This window comes from Bos mutus, chromosome 13 (genome assembly GCF_027580195.1).
Source record: "Bos mutus isolate GX-2022 chromosome 13, NWIPB_WYAK_1.1, whole genome shotgun sequence".
Classification (NCBI taxonomy): Eukaryota; Metazoa; Chordata; class Mammalia; order Artiodactyla; family Bovidae; genus Bos; species Bos mutus.
This window is the reverse complement of record NC_091629.1, coordinates 56,484,318-56,501,665: the sequence shown is the minus strand read 5'-3', so window position 1 is coordinate 56,501,665 and position 17,348 is coordinate 56,484,318. Positions and strand designations below refer to the sequence as shown.

General features: G+C 40.9%; 1 protein-coding gene across 2 annotated transcripts in view; it reads right to left on the bottom strand.

Moving 5' to 3' along the window:
- Positions 1-17,022, bottom strand: part of IFT52 (intraflagellar transport 52) — a 38,129-nt gene extending 21,107 nt beyond the window's left edge. The window contains exons 1-9 of one of the 2 annotated variants that reach the window (XM_070381766.1): positions 16,823-17,022; positions 14,405-14,532; positions 13,650-13,737; positions 12,577-12,706; positions 12,208-12,283; positions 11,071-11,142; positions 4,614-4,740; positions 1,187-1,276; positions 12-80 (exon numbers count right to left, since the gene is read on the bottom strand). In XM_070381766.1, coding sequence (XP_070237867.1) covers positions 12-80; positions 1,187-1,276; positions 4,614-4,740; positions 11,071-11,142; positions 12,208-12,283; positions 12,577-12,706; positions 13,650-13,737; positions 14,405-14,523 — 771 coding nt within the window. In that variant the 5' untranslated portion in view covers positions 14,524-14,532; positions 16,823-17,022. The remainder of the gene's footprint in view (positions 1-11; positions 81-1,186; positions 1,277-4,613; positions 4,741-11,070; positions 11,143-12,207; positions 12,284-12,576; positions 12,707-13,649; positions 13,738-14,404; positions 14,533-16,822) is intronic. The other variant, XM_005909732.3, reaches the window with a different exon arrangement.
- Between the last annotated feature and the right edge of the window lie 326 nt (positions 17,023-17,348).

Below are 17,348 nucleotides of genomic sequence, written 5' to 3'. Positions count from 1 at the left end.
CCGCCTCCTACCTCTGGGTCCTCGGCGTCAATCTGGTTTAGGTGGATGTCTTCTGTTGTGAGCCACCGGAAAACAACATCCTAAATTAAAAAAAAAAACACACAGACTTACACACTGTGTATTTGAGAAAGCTGTAGGCAGGACTAGAGAATTTAATCAATCAAGAAAAATGATGGCAGGAAAGAGACTATACAGCAGTGATTTGAAAAAGGGCAGTCGCCCCTGTCTTGGTGAAATCATATAAAAACTTGTAAGTCTTTCTCACTCTAGTGCCATTTTTATTGTTAGAAATTTACCATTTATCTTTGGGCACTCAAGCCTTTAACCATAAGCCCAAATCTATTAAAATGTGTTCACAATTCTGAAACAATCCCTGTATAATGTGCTGATGACAGTCTGGACTTAAAAAGTAGAATACAGCAAGATGCCCCAGAATGTGACTAAAGACAATGGAACTTCATGTGGATTCTATAAAAACAAGATCTTCAATCAGTCTCTCAACACAACAACAATCCTTAAGGCTGAAGGAACATCTTTTCCCTCTGGTCAGAGAGCCAGCAGCATCACGCCAAAGTCCAGCTCTGGCCAGCACCCCGCCATCCTTCCCAGGGCACGTTCCCCTCGCACTTGCCATGCCTTCCTTCACTTCCCACCTCAGCCAGCAGCCAGTCCCATCACAGTCTCCTCGTGCTGGCCAGTGCCTCCCCGACTCACCCCTTCCCTGCCTTCATTCACGTCCTTGCCCCTCCTTGCCCATATGTTTCCCTCTCCCTTCCCTCTTCCACACCCAAAGACCTGACTATGCCCAAAGCTGCTGGACTCTCTACAAGGGCTCGCCGTGGCTTTTCAAAGAGAGTTTGAGTTCCAAGGCTCCACGCACGAGGCCCTGGCTGGGCCTGCTCCTCCCTGCTTCCCCAGGGAGGCTCCCAGCCCGGGCGGCAAGTTTAGAGACACGCGCCGCATCCCTCTGCACTGACCTCCCTCATCTCTCAGTCTCCCTCAATGTCCTGTGCACTTGTGCAGAGCAGAGACTGTGCCTGACTCACCTTTGTGTCCTTAGTGCCTGGAACAGAATAGGCTCTGAAGAGCTGGTTTTAAATGAATAGATGAACTCAGCAGTACATTTTTTAAATGACATGAAAATCGTGTACAATATTCATTAATATGACAAAAGAAAAGAGCTTACCATGATTTTGCTGTTCTCTTCTTTATCCAAATATTGGTCACTGAACATGTGACATGAGCCAAGCACTGCCAGCTTCCCACCTTGGTTCTGCTGATGACAAAGCAGGGTCAGTGATTCAGATCCCAAATGGACTACGTGCGTCCTAGTCACCAAACACTTATCCTCACAATCACATGAGCAAATGTCTTCTACACCAACATGTGTCAGTTTACATGGGTATTTTAATGGTCTAGAAATGTCAATTATGACAACAACTAAATTCCAACCTGACTCAATTTAGACGCTTCTGTACCCTTCTATCTGACTTAAACAGAAAGTAATGTAAATTTGTTCGACAGTATTTTCCCAGTTAGTGAAATTATAAATGAAAATCATAATCTTAAAGGGAAATAAAAAAAAACAAATTGAAAAACAATCTGTAAAGATTTAGACATTTTAGGAGTACCATAAAAAGTGTTTAAGAGACAGAAAACTAACCCACAAGCATGAAAAATTCACAAAAGAAATGACTAGCTAATAAAAAAAAACTTTAAGATTAGTAATTTAAACAAAAAACAAAGTACTTTTCCTTATAAGATTAATAAGTAAGAAAAAGTGACTGTAAACTATTGGTCAGGTTTCAGTGACAGTCTCTGACACGGTGCTGAAACTGCCAACAAAAGCAGCAAAGCAGTATAAAATACAGCAGACACTCTGCACACCTCTACAGTAATGGTTACAGAAGATCAGAAATAAATCCAAACGTTCACCCAGAAATACGGTTAAGAACAATGGAACCTCCCAGTTGTTAAGTTATATATTAGAAAGCATTTTCACTAACTTGGAAAAATGCATCTGCCACAACATTAGGTTAAAAAAAAAAAGTATACCATCAATTGTAGAGAGTTTAAAGCCTGTGAGGCAAACAAAAATGCAGCACCAGCAGAAGCAGGAGAAAATGACCACGATGTCCACCTGGCCCGCCTCAGAACAGTGCGAGAGCAGCATGTTTTCCCTCCATCTCTGTGTGTATTTTGTGGCTGCGCTCAGTCTTCCGTGTGGCGCATGAGCTCTGGATCAGGCGGGCTTCATTGCCCACAGCATGTGGGATCTTAGTTCCCTCACCAGGGATCACACCCACATCCCTTGCACTGGAAGGCAGATTCTTAACCACTGAACCACCAGGGAAATCCTTCCATAGCTGTATTTTAAATTACCGAGTACATATTATTTTGTCATAAGAAAAAAAGAGTACAGAATTAAAAATACAAAATGAAATCAGACTTTCTAGCAAAGTCACATACAAGGAAGACACAGTTGTAATGGTACTGAAAAAGAATGACACCTAAGCCACAGATGTTGGGAGACAAATATACAAATTCTGCAAATAAAACAAAATTTGCAAAACAAACTGTGAAAGGTCCCACATGAAAAGCAAATGCTTCATAGGAAAAATAAAATGATTTCTACACCATAACCACTGCAAACAGATCGGTTACTGAGAATAGGAAATTAACTGGGTGGAATTCTAGAGAAAGAATGGGGAAATGACTGGATGAACTGGGTTGTGATTTGAATCCCCACAGGCTAAGTCAATACATAAACCTCTATTCACAGATTTATCTTTTCCTTAATATACAGTTGACCTTTGAATGAACATGGGTTTCAACTGCATGGTTTCACTTACAAGTGAACTTTTTCAACAGTGAATACTATTGTACAACACAGTCCACGGTCGATTGAATTCACAGAAGCAGACTGCACAGATGGAGGCCTGGCTCTATTACACACGATTTTCCACCATGCAGACGACCGGCACCTCTAACCCCCACACTGTTCATGGGTCGACTGTATTTTCTTTTCCCTACTTCATTTATTTCAAATAGACTGTAGATTGTTCTTTAATCCTTTTATTCTGTCCTGACAGATTATACCATTGTCTTCAGTGGCCTTTTCCAGCATCTGTCTATAACTTGTTCCAATTAAATAGGCATATGTTTACTCAAGGACCATTTGCTCCCTCAGTGCTAATGAGTCTGTCCCAGTAAACTGAAGACCTAGAAAGTCTTGTAATGAGCCCAGAGAAGGCAACGGCCCTGGCAAGCAGGCAGAACCCTCCAGTGCTGGCCTGACCTTGCTCATGGGTCCAGGTGGAGCTCCTCCCTGAGATCACTGCCTCATCTCACCAACAAGAGTGACAGGCAGCAACCTCTCTGAAAGACTGTTTACAAGGCAGGACTGAAAGCCTATTAGGAGGAGAAAATGGGCTTTAAATAGCTAGGCAATGAACAGATGATAATCTCATGAGTTCCAGAGGAAACGCCACACTTAGCACAGAATGGTATACCCACCAGATACTCCATAAAGTCCACTGATTAAGCCAGGTAACATCTCTGTGCCTGGTTAAAAACAATCAAAGCTCTGGTATTACATACAATACCAGGGGCCCCTTAAGATGGTGTCTCATGACTTTTGTGTCTCTGAATAGACATTTCATGTAAACTAGTCATTTCCGCATCTTGAATCATTTAATAACACTTTAATTCTAAAACAATATTTCTCTCTGCTTAGGAGAGATTAAAATGCCATAATAGCTATACCAATTTTGTCTAAACATCATCTTTCAAGCACAGCATAGACATTTATTTACTTCCTAATAAAATGATGTCAGAAATTTTAAATATGAGAAGGAAAAGTAATACCTAGGTCCCATAAAGAAAAATAGGATCCTGCTAAACTACAGACATGTGGGTCTCTGGACAAAAACTGGGAGGTCACTGGTGAATTCCACGTCTTGGTAGACAGATGAAGGTGGGTTCAACAGACATGAATTAAAAGGCAGTGGATACATGGGGTGATGAGGACGATGACGATGCCCTCTCGAGCCACCTGAACCTGTATCTTGCATGTACTCCAGGATGATAACATTCCAGGATGAATCTCCTGGAATGTTTTCCTGGGATGCACTAAAATACAAGCAGCACAATTCTGTGGTGCAGTTTGCTTAATCAACCTTCCTCTAAATGGATTCTCTTACAGTGAGGGTGAGAGCTGGTCAGAGGCAGCTGTACTACACGCTGCCTCATGCTGCACTGGAAAAGCTTTGGATTTATAATAAGAGCTACGTTTAGGTCTTGACTCCAAAAATGACCACTGTTTCCCCATAAGTAAAATGTAATTCAGTGCAATTCTACTTCACAGGACTATTGTGAAGACCAATGAGAAAATATAGGCATTTCCCGGTGGACCAGAGTTAGGACTCTACTGCAAGGGACCCGGGTTCAATCTCTGGTTGGGGAACTCAGATCCTGCATAGTGGTGCAGCGCTCCCCCGACCCACCCCCCCAAAAAAGAGACAGACAGTATATGAAACCCCTATAGAAACAGTAGTGTTCACAATTTCAGTAATAAAAATTACATACCCACCCATATCTAAGAAAGGCTGTACCTTCGAGTGATAGAAAGCCAGGATGGGCCTGTTAAGCGGGAAACAGACAGAGCCTGTGGACAGGACAGCCACTGCGGGCTTCGTGACACTCAACGTGGCACCAAAAGGATAGACAAAGGTGAGAGCCCTGAAAGAAAGAAACGTTCAAGGTGTTCAATAGCAAAGTTTTTGAAGATAATCTCAGTGTTTCTTGAGAAAGTTATGATCAAAATCTTCTATAAGCTTTGGTTTATTACCTCAAAATCAGTATAGCTCTAAGTTTAATGAAGCATTTTAGGAAATGTGAATATAAATGAAAAATGTACAGTCGTATGCGTAAATGATTATAACAGAAAGAAATAAAGTAGTCCCTATGGAAGAAGTGGAAGAAGAGGAGGCTTCATCTAAGAACTGAACCAGAACTACACATGAGCCTGCTCTGGGGAACCACGTTGCAGACATAGTTTTCTCCCCCTCATAAACCTGACTGGTGTTATCGCCAGGTACGAATGTCTGCCACTGGAGGGGTGTGGAGCGGCTGAGGGCTTATACGAATACAGGCGTATATTTATCCCACGTTGGACACTTCTACACAGACCAGTCTTGGAGTACCCCCTCTACTCTACACTGTTCTAGCAAAGACTGTGAGTACCCAGAGTGAATCAGTAGTTGGGCAATGTACTCCTGAAAAAGGTGTGGGACTGAGGGGCTAAGGGTGGCGTGCACACCTGGGTGAGGCCAGGCCCTGCAGGAGGAGCTAGGGTTTCAGTGAAAGAAAAATGGAGCGAGTTCCCTGGTGATCCAGTGGTAAAAATTCTGCGTTTCCAATTCAGGGGGTGAGGGTTCCACCCCTGGTCGGGGAACTAGGATCTTGCATGCTATGTGGCCAAAAAGAAAAACGAGCTCTCCAAAGTATTTGTTTGAAAGAAGTGTTCTCAGAATGGAGAGAAACAGGAATCTTAAAAGCAAAGCATATAATTAGAAACTGGGGCAGGAGGTGGGAGGAACGGGCAGAGGGAATACCCAGGAAGAGCTGCCTATGAAGATTTTAATTTTTCTTTCTTTTAGACCATTCTTTTTAGCTTAAGTTTTCAATTATTTCCTTCCTGTGTCAGTTCTCCCTGTCCCTTCAGTAAAGTCTCACCTACAGCTATGACTTCTATGTCTCATCGTGGTTGAGAAGAGGTACCTGCCCCACATTACCCATTCTCTTCCTTCTACCCCGAACCTAACAGTATCCCAGTAAGGGGGGCTACAGCCCAGGATTTCCAGAGCAGGAGCAGAAGGAAGTGAACAGTTGCCAAGGAGGAAGAAAAGGGAGAAACAGTTGTGTGTATGTCAGGGCCCACCCTTTCCCACACTTTCCCAAGTGCACTCAAGGGAGATAATTCTTAAGAAAGCAAAAGAATGGTCGCTTATAAGATGAAAACTGTCAAGCTATTTATATGCCTCTATTTCTTTTATTATTACTAAGAAATCAATCAGACTGACATTTTGATGAGACTTTAAGTGTTAGGTCCATGAATCAAGGCAAATTGGAAGTGGTCAAACAAGAGATGGCAAGAGTGAATGTCGACATTCTAGGAATTAGCAAATTGAAATGGACTGGAATGTGTGAATTTAACTCTGATGACCATTATATCTACTACTGTGGGCAGGAATTCCTCAGAAGAAATGGAGTGGCCATCATGGTCAACAAAAGAGTCCGAAATGCAGTACTTGGATGCAATCTCAAAAACGACAGAATGATCTCTGTTCATTTCCAAGGCAAACCATTCAATATTACAGTAATCCAAGTCTATGCCCCAACCAGTAACGCTGAAGAAGCTGAAGTTGAACGGTTCTATGAAGACCTACAAGACCTTTTAGAACACTCAAAAAAGATGTCCTTTTCATTATAGGGGACTGGAATGCAAAAGTAGGAAGTCAAGAAACACCTGGAGTAACAGGCAAATTTGGCCTTGGAATACGGAATGAAGCAGGGCAAAGACTAATAGAGTTTTGCCAAGAAAATGCACTGGTCATAAAAAACACCCTCTTCCAACAACACAAGAGAAGACTCTATACACGGACATCACCAGATGGTCAACACCAAAATCAAATTGATTATATTCTTTGCAGCCAAAGATGGAGAAGCTCTATACACTCAGCAAAAACAAGACCAGGAGCTGACTGTGGCTCAGATCATGAACTCCTTATTGCCAAATTCAGACTTAAACTGAAGAAAGTAGGGAAAACCACTAGACCATTCAGGTATGACTTAAGTCAAATCCCTTATGACTACACAGTGGAAGTGAGAAATAGATTTAAGGGCCTAGATCTGATAGATAGAGTGCCTGATGAACTATGGAATGAGGTTCGTGACATTGTACAGAAGACAGGGATCAAGACCATTCCCATGGAAAAGAAATGCAAAAAAGAAAAATGGCTGTCTGGGGAAGCCTTACAAATAGCTGTGAAAAGAAGAGAAGTGAAAAGCAAAGGAGAAAAGGAAAGATATAAACATCTGAATGCAGAGTTCCAAAGAATAGCAAAAAGAGATAAGAAAGCCTTCTTCAGCGATTAATGCAAAGAAATAGAGGAAAACAACAGAATGGGAAAGACTAGGGATCTCTTCAAGAAAATCAGAGATACCAAAGGAACATTTCATGCAAAGATGGGCTCGATAAAGGACAGAAATGGTATGGACCTAACAGAAGAAGAAGATATTAAGAAGAGATGGCAAGAATACAAAGAAGACCTGTACAAAAAAGACCTTCACGACCCAGATAATCACGATGGTGTGATCACTCACTTAGAGCCAGACATCCTGGAATGTGAAGTCAAGTGGGCCTTAGAAAGCATCACTACGAACAAAGCTAGTGGAGGTGATGGAATTCCAGTCGAGCTATTCCAAATCCTGAAAGATGATGCTGTGAAAGTGCTGCACTCAATATGCCAGCAAATTTGGAAAACTCAGCAGTGGCCACAGGACTGGAAAAGATCAGTTTTCATTCCAATCCCAAAGAAAGGCAATGCCAAAGAATGCTCAAACTACCACACAATTGCACTCATCTCACACGCTAGTAAAGTAATGCTCAAAATTCTCCAAGCCAGGCTTCAGCAATATGTGAACCGTGAACTTCCAGATGTTCAAGCTGGTTTTAGGAAAGGCAGAGGAACCAGAGATCAAATTGCCAACATCCACTGGATCATGGAAAAAGCAAGAGAGTTCCAGAAAAACATCTATTTCTGCTTTACTGACTATGCCAAAGCCTTTGACTGCGTGGAGCACAATAAACTGTGGAAAATTCTGAAAGAGATGGGAATACCAGATCACCTGATCTGCCTCTTGAGAAATCTGTATGCAGGTCAGGAAGCAACAGTTAGAACTGGACATGGAACAACAGACTGGTTCCAAATAGGAAAAGGAGTTCGTCAAGGCTGTATATTGTCACCCTGTTTATTTAACTTATATGCAGAGTACATCATGAGAAACGCTGGACTGGAAGAAGCACAAGCTGGAATCAAGATTGCCGGGAGAAATATCAATAACCTCAGATATGCAGATGACACCACCCTTATGGCAGAAAGTGAAGAGGAACTAAAAAGCCTCTTGATGAAAGTGAAAAAGCTGGCTTAAAGCTCAACATTCAGAAAACAAAGATCATGGCATCCGGTCCCATCACTTCATGGGAAATAGATGGGGAAACAGTGGAAACAGTGTCAGACTTTATTTTTCTGGGCTCCAAAATCACTACAGATGGTGACTGCAGCCATGAAATTAAAAGACACTTACTCCTTGGAAGAAAGTTATGACCAACCTAGATAGCATATTCAAAAGCAGAGACATGACTTTGCCAACAAAGGTTCGTCTAGTCAAGGCTATGGTTTTTCCAGTGGTCATGTATGGATGTGAGAGTTGGACTGTGAAGAAGGCTGAGCGCCGAAGAATTGATGCTTTTGAACTGTGGTGTTGGAGAAGACTCTTGAGAGTCCCTTGGACTGCAAGGAGATCCAACCAGTCCATTCTGAAGGAGATCAGCCCTGGGATTTCTTTGGAAAGAATGATGCTAAAGCTGAAACTCCAGTACTTTGGCCACCTCATGTGAAGAGTTGACTCATTGGAAAAGACTCTGATGCTGGGAGGGATTGGGGGCAAGAGGAGAAGATGAGATGGCTGGATGGCATCACTGACTCGATGGACGTGAGTCTCAGTGAACTCCAGGAGTTGGTGATGGACAGGGAGGCCTGGCGTGCTGGGATTCATGGGGTCGCAAAGAGTCAGACACGACTGAGTGACTGAGCTGATCTGATCTCATCTAAGTGTTAAAGCTAAACACCCACCCCCAAAACTAATACAGGACTTCTCCTAAGATGTGTGAATGAGTAAGATTAGCTGGGAAAGTGTATTCCTGGAAGAGGAAGCAGATATGTAAAGGTCCTAAGGTGAGAGAGAGCTTAGCATACTTAAGGAATTCAAACAAAGTCAGGGTGGCTACAGCAGAGTAAGAGAAGGAAAAAGACAAGTGATAAAATACACGGGGCTAAAGGACAGTCTGAGACTCCAACAGCTAAGAGATTTCAAAGCACGAAGCAGGGCTGCTTATCCACACCTCAGAGCCTCTCAAGACACGGTTCTGCTTCCGAGATAACCCAGGAAAGGAACAATCTGCCATCTGCCCTTCACGAGACTGAGGAAGTGAGACTCTGACAGCAGGTAAGTTACACGCCTCATACCTTACAAGCACTCCTGCAAGTATGCCTCGCTGGAGTTTCCCAACAGCTAAGATTCATATCGTCCCCAGTACACAGATATAGCAACTACAGCTAAGAGTCACTCTGTGCTGGGCCACCCTGCAAGGAAGGCATGAAATTGGAAACTTCTAAATCCTTCTAAATCCAAGTCCACAGTTCTTTTACTTCTTTACCAAGAATCAGATTGTGATTCTTAAATGTCCAAAAATGTTAACTTATATGTTGCTACTTATTTTTACCCTTTATGACTTTACTGTGGTTTCATACTAAGAAAGATTTTTTTTTACTCTAAGATTATAAAACATTCACTTATCGTTTCTTTCAGTACTGTTGTGGTCTGATTTTTAATATTTATAAATTTAACCCATCTGAAATACATTTTGAGATGTGGCATGAAAATAGAAATGTTTTTCCAAGTGAAAAACATTTTAGCCAAAATTATACCATTCATTCCCCAATAATCTGAAATGTCACTTTTACTACAAAATAACCCTTATCTTCCATATATTTTGGGTCTAATTTTTTGTTTTTCACTAGTTTGGAATTAGTATCACAGTATTTTAACTACTAGAGGTTTGTAATATGCATTAATGATATAAAAACATTCAACTTTTATGGGACAGAATATCCCAAAGTAAAATGATAAACTGGGAAAAATACTTGCAACCAATGGAGGTCTTGTAAATGGATAAGATATACCATCAACAGGAAAACATATCAAATGCGTGAATAGGAAATTCACAGGATAAACACAATCAGTCAATAAACTTTGAAGGCCATCCTATTCATAATCCAAGAACTACACCTGAAAATAAAGTGGTATCATTTCTCAGTAGAATATTCTATGCTGGCAAGAGAGGAAAGGGATGTTCGTAGGGACCGTAAACGCTACACGTGCCTGGAGGGTGATTTGGCAATGCACCACATTTGGCAATGCATCAACTGGAACATCTGTGACCCCGAAATTTAAACACCAAGAATCTGGCCTACTAAGATACTAGCATAAGTGCTCAAAAACTGTGCCTACAAAGATGTTCACTTTGTGCTTTGTTATTTATGACAATTAATATAAAATGGTGGAGGACAGGGAAGCCTGGCATGCTGCAGTCCCTGAGGTTGCAAAGAGTTGGACACGACTTGGGGGCTGAACAACAACAATATCAAACTGTGTATAATAAAAATAAGGAAAAGAAGTTAAGAGTCTGCCTTGGAGCAGACTGCCTAGCACCGAAACTCAGTTCCGACACTAGTCAAGTGAGCCTGGGCAACTACACTCTCTGTTAACTCGTCAATAACCTTAGAGGCTGCTGTGAAGATTAACTGAAGTAATAATACATGCCATGCCTACGACACAGTAAGTGCTCATTAAATGTTAGGTGGTATTATTAATGCAAAATGTTATAAAATTACCTAAATGTCCAGTAAGAGGAGACTGGCTAGATTAGGATACATCCAACTGAATCCAGTCATTATTAAAAGGATAAAGTACCTATCCCTATTTTTATATATGAAAAAAAAGATTTTTAAATCTAAATGTTGTTTAGAAGGATTATCTTTGGGGAGAAGGGCATGGATTTAGTTAGAGTGGAGGGTTCTATTTTCTTCCTTTTGAACTGATCAAACTGGTTTTTTGATGAGAACTACTTTTGTAATCAAGAACGAAAATGGTTTCATTTTGAAAAAGGAAACTCTTCAAATGACAATTCTGCCCTCTTCAGGTGGCCTCGGGGAACACACTCACTGCGCGTTGTTTCCACTGCTCTCCTCATCAAGGATTCCAGGCACCGCCTTCCCTGCAGCCCGGCTAATCTCCCTTGAAGAAAAACGAATTAAAATCTAGTAAACAACAATAACAAAATGTAGGGATTTCACACTCCATTCATTAATATAACTTTCAATCAGATACGAGGACTGTGCAGTCAAAATACAATTCTTAAAAAAATTAAAAGTACTCCTACACACTTCTATCTCTTCTGGAAGTTTGCAAAAGTTAATATGAAAATGTAAGAGTTAGTTGCTCTTTCTTGAGTCCTGAGGAAAGGGCTCAAATATGTGTTAGACCCACATTCTTGCCTTGTATTCTAGACTCTGGATCTTCAGACCCTACGTACCTGGCAAGTTGAAGTGTGGAATGAATTGTTCTGGACACGGGGACCAGAGGGTCCTTGATGTTGCCCCTCACGCACTCAGTTCCTGCTTTCTCAAAGCTCTTATGGTTTAGGATTCAATGGATGAGAAAAAAACGAGTTTCATCTTTGGTTCCAGGGGTGAATATGACCCCGGGCCTTCGATGCCCTCTGCCACAGCGACCAGTTCATGATGAGCCCGTGGCCTAGGTCAGCTCAAAGAGACCACACCTCAGGTCTACTTTTGTTAAGCAGGTTGGAACCAAGGCCTGCACTCTTGCCCTAACTCACGTAGCATGAAGATACCAATTTGGGAACCGTTAGAAGGATTCAGTCCACACACACCGGAGAGCAGAGCCAAGAGAGCTGCAGAGAAATGGGACTGGAGTCCTGATGACATTGTGATCTGTCGGTCCATATCCAAAGCACGCCCAACTTCTCAGCTTTTCAATTACATGAATCAATACAATCTCCCCGTTGCTTAATCCCATTTGAACAGGGTTTTCTGTTACTTGAAATTGAATATATTCTGTCAAAAGGTGATGTGGAGTCGGGTTTCAAAAGATGGGAGTAATATTATTTGATGGATGAGAAGTGATATAATACAATAAACTATCATTTAATAAAATAAAACAAAAAGGCAAGAAAGGAAAACGGCTGGAGAAAACAATGTGTGAGAAGATGGAAGGGAAGAGTCACGGAGGAAAGAGGAGAGTCATCGGCAAAGTCATTTCCACTTTTGATATGCTTACCTATTCAAGACTCCATTGGAAACTAGAGCTTCTTTAGGATGGAAATACTTGTAATACACATTTCTAACCACAGCATCTTTAGGGAGAAAAGAGAAGGTGGTGCATCTTAGATTAGAAGTAAGTTTGATATTATAGACACGTACAAATTTTGACCTGAAGGGAATCCTGGAACTGTATTCCAATCACTCTCATTTCATACATGGAAGAAGCTAAGCACCAAAAAAGTGAGACTGCTGGGGAGGTCAGAATGCAGGACCGTGCACCCTCACAGCCCAGGGCTTTCTCCATTGTACCATCAGGCCCAGAGGACTATGATATAAATAATAAATAGGAAGTTACTGCCTCTAATAAAATAGTAATAATAATTACCATTATTAACCATGATTCCATATTCTTCTAGGAGAAAGTTAATGTTGGTATCAAATCTGGATTCCCCACCCTCTCCTAGCATCACAAGGATGTCTCCACCACCATCAAGGTATTTCTTTAGGATTTCAAACTACACAAAGAAAAAAAAAAAACAATCTATAAATTTATGCCAAAGACCTTTGTCAAAAACACTGTGAATAAGATCTTAACTAGCTGAAAAAGAAACACTTCCAATCTGTAAAGGCACTTAAATATAAGTTTATATTAAGAAAACATAAAACTTACTATGTTTCAATAGGATTTCCATATTTGTCATTAGCATAAAGCTCCAAAATACTCAAACTGAAACCACATTTTCCCAGTTGACTATCTGGACAGCACAAGTGGAAAACTACTAGCTAAAGGAAGATTACAAGTCACAGTTGTGTAGATCCCATACTGTTTATCCATTCAGCTGTTGGTGGACACCTGGGTTGCTTCTGTCTTTTGGCTGCTGGGAATGGTGCTCTCGATGAACATGAGTGTACAAACACCTCTTTGAGATCCTGCTTTCAATTCTCTGCATATATCCCAGAAGTGGGATTGCGGAATCACAGAATTCTGTTTGTCATTTTTTAGGAACCACCATCCTGTTTTCCACAGTGGCTGCACCACTTCACCTCTCCACCAATGGTACACAAGGGGTCCAATTTCTTTACATCTTCACTCATTTATGTTTGGGTTTCACATTTCTCATTCTTTGTCTAGCCATGAAACAGAGTTTAAAAATAGCTAAGAAATAGTTTAATTTTAAATGGAATTTCCTATTTTTAAAGCAAAAATATGGCAAAGAGGTATGGCTGATACTGAACTCGCCTGCACTGTCTGTCTGGCACTTTTCATGCAAAAACTCAGCCACACCACACCATAGCTGTTGTGCTGCATGAATCATTACAACTCCACGATGAAGAGAGAGATGAAGTGACCACCTTGAGGCCTCATAGGTAAGTGGCGAAGAGGAATTTACGTTCAAGATTTCAGAGCCCATTCTCCTAGCTATCTCACTACCAGTCTTCTTTACGAATATTTCTTACCTCAGCTGCGGTAAATTTTTCCCTCGGCCCAGCTGTAATCCATAGTTTCACCCCAATGAGCTTCTCAGGTGTGATTTCATCTTTTAAGCTAGAAATATGATTTTAAAAGCAAGTGTCAGATCCATGATTTAAACCAATTTATGAGCTATTTTAGCATCTAAACTGTATGGAATCAGAGGCTACAGAGGCCCAGAGATGAAGGATTTAGAGGTACCTAGTCTAGCTTCTCTCTCAAAAGTGAGACTCCTCTCTAATAGGCCTGCCCCAGAGTCATCAGCCTCTGTTCAAATATACCTATAAGCCAAAATTCTAGGTATCTTAGATTAGACTAGACCACACTAGAGCATAAAGAAGTCCCCCAACTACTAATTCAATCAGCTCTACCATTAGCTCACATGACTACATATCCTTACCCATTAAGAAAAACCATGCATACACACTCAGAGATATTTTTGGTTTTTCCTTTCCCTAAACTGAAGTACTGACCTGAGTTAAAATATGGAGAAAGCCTTTAACCTCTGAAAAACGCATATATGTATAATTAGAATAATTTTTGACTTGTAATTTGGGGGGACAACTTAATAAATATGCTAATTGCCAATTTTCAAGAGAGATGGTTTAATAATTTACTTCTGAACAATGTTTAGTGGAACCCCTCCCACCGCAAATGCCATTCTTATATAAGATGGATACTTCCCAGTATTACCAGCAAGCTGTTTTTACCGCTCAGAAGGGAAAACAATATACTCGGTCACCTCTGAATTTTCCAATGACTCCGAAGTCTTTTCTGCATGGATTTATAGCCATTGCTCGTGGTGAAGACTTCCTTTTTGTATGCATTGAAAAGAATGGTGCTCCGAAGCTCTTTTTCCATGGTCACCTCCTTATGGGAAAAAGAAGGGACAGAAAAGGGAAACAATAAACAATATTTCAAAAGAAAGATCCTAAAAGGAATAAATGTCTATTTCCTATAATTCATTAAGAAAAGGAGTACAGCTGCAACTTACCTACAATTCCCAAAGGCTGAAAGTGAAATAAATAATCATGGCGGCAGAAACCCAAGGCAAACCCTGGGTTTCCTATCAGCCCACTCTCATGGGCCTGCCCTGCCATCACCCTGCCACATGGGGAACCATGTTTCCAACCTGATTCCTCACCCTTAACTACTGTGAAATGTGGAGTATAGTTTTCTAAATTCTTTTTACACACACACAGTTACAGTTTTATTCACAAAATAGAACCATATGCACTATTCTGCAACACACTTTTTTCATCTAACCTTTATCTTTCACATCTTTCCATGTCACTATATACCACTTTTTTTTTAAGTGCTGCACAGTATTCCATTTTATGGATGTACCAAGATGTATGGCATCAGTCATATACCAATGGACATCTATTTTTCTCCCCAATTTTTTGCTAGTAAAACAGTACTAAGAACATCATTGAACATGACATTTTGGTGCACTTTGCATATCTTCAGAATAAATTCCTATTGAATGGCTAAGTAAATTATTTCTAAATTGCCCTACAAAAAACTAATTTTTACTTTTTTTTTTCTAATTTTATTTTATTTTTAAACTTTACATAATTGTATTAGTTTTGCCAAATATCAAAATGAATCCGCCACAGTAATTTTTACTTTCACTAACACTAATACATTTCTGTTTCCACACTACTCTTTTTAACTTTTTCATCTTTGCAAATAAGATAGGCAAAAAAAACCTTATTGTTTTAATCTGCACTCTGAAATTAGTAAGAAGACCATCCTTCACTGTGTATATTAGCCACTTGTATTTCTTCTGATTTTTGTGTTCACATATGTGGATCATTTTTCTATTAGGTTTAATACTTTTTAGTTGATCATGAAACAAATATTTTCAGAAGTTTGTTTTTAGACTTAGTTACTGGTAGTTTTTTTGGTTTAGCTTGGATGAATTTTGCAGGCTCTACGGATAGTTTTAAATTTAATAGAATCAAAAGTATTAACATTTTCCTTTTTGGCTTCTGAATTGCACCGTGTATTTAGAAGAGTTTTTGCCATGCTAAGGTTATAAATACATTTCACAATGCTTTCTTCTAGTACTTTTATGATGTTATAATTTTTAAGATTTAAACTTTAGTCCATTTGGAATTTATTTTGGTGTTTAAAATTACTTTTGTTATTGTTTTAATTACTAAAAAGCTGCCTGACACTAATCTATCTTTTCAATGCTGATTTAAAATACACCTTGCCTATATAATAAATCCCTAAAAATTGAATTTTATTATATATTCTATATAATCTATCTGCCTGTAAGTTCCTGCTCAGTCTCAATTATTTTAATTACTATAGTTTTATAATAGGTATGTTGGTGTTGCTGATAAAAGCTAGTCCCTCTATTACTAAGAATTTTTAGAATTTTCTTGGCTAGTCCCACATCTTCCTTCTTCAAACTTAACTTTAAAATGATTTTGACGGGTTAAAAAAAAAAATCCCCCCATGATCTTTTCATGTTCTATTTATCCACGCCCATGCTTATTTTCAGTGTGTACAAACAACATTATATCCTGCCTTCTGATTACCTTAGTGGTTGCATGGCTGCCATAATAAACTCAATATTCATAAGCATCTTTTCTATTTCTGGCCTACTGCAATTTACATATTTCTGCTTCTGTCACAATTTTTGTCCCAGAACAAATTCCTAAGAGCAGGATTCCTGGGAAAAGGGGATGGGACTAGGATGTTACGGCACGGTTTCATGTCAGTGTTCCTTCCCACTTGGTAGGATGACCAAAAACCTTCCAGCAGGAGGCGAATCAGATTCGAGCCCCGTCTGAGGTCTGGGATCCGGGCCTCTATCTGCGCTCCTTTTTTACTTTACCCTGCTGCTGCTGCTGCTGCTAAGTCGATTCAGTCGTATCCGACTCTGTGCCATTTTCTTCTCCAAAGCATGAAAATGAAAAGTGAAAGTGAAGTCGCTCAGTCGTGTCCGACTCTTCGCGACCCCATGGACTGCAGCCTGCCAGGCTCCTCCGCCCATGGGATTTTCCAGGCAAGAGGACTGGACCCTAGTGGACCTCAGTTTTCCCTAGGATATGCCCAGCATCCTCGAGGACACCTGGCCGAGGCCCTCTCCAACTCCCAGGCCTCAGCGCCCTGGCCGGCCCACCGCAGCAGGAATCCGCCCTACCTGAGGCCCGGTGACCACCGTCTGCAACCGCCGCCGCCCAGCACCGCGCGGCCAGGTAACCGCCGCTTAGCAACGGCGGTTGGGAACTGCCCGCTGGGAAGGCGTGGACCGGGGCGTAGCCCCACCTCGGGAGCGACGTGCCAACGACCTGGCGGAAGACGCCGCTACGACTAACTCTTCTAGGAGGCAGAGCCCGGGGTGGGCAGGGGCGGGGCTTATGCGGGACTGTACCATTATTTTGGATAGAGGGGAAATCCAGACAGAACGTGGATTAACTTTAGGCCAAAGACAAACTCACTGGATTTTCTCCTTTAATATCTAGTTTCAGTAAGGGCTTATAAAAACGACTAAGATCATGGCATCTAGTTCCAACACTTCATGGCAAATAGATGGGGAAACAGTAGAAACAGTGACAGACTTTATTTTGGGGGGGCTCCAAAATCACTGCAGGTGGTGACTGTAGCCATGAAATTAAAAAGATGCTTGCTCCTTGGAAGAAAAATTATGACCAACCTAGACAGCATAT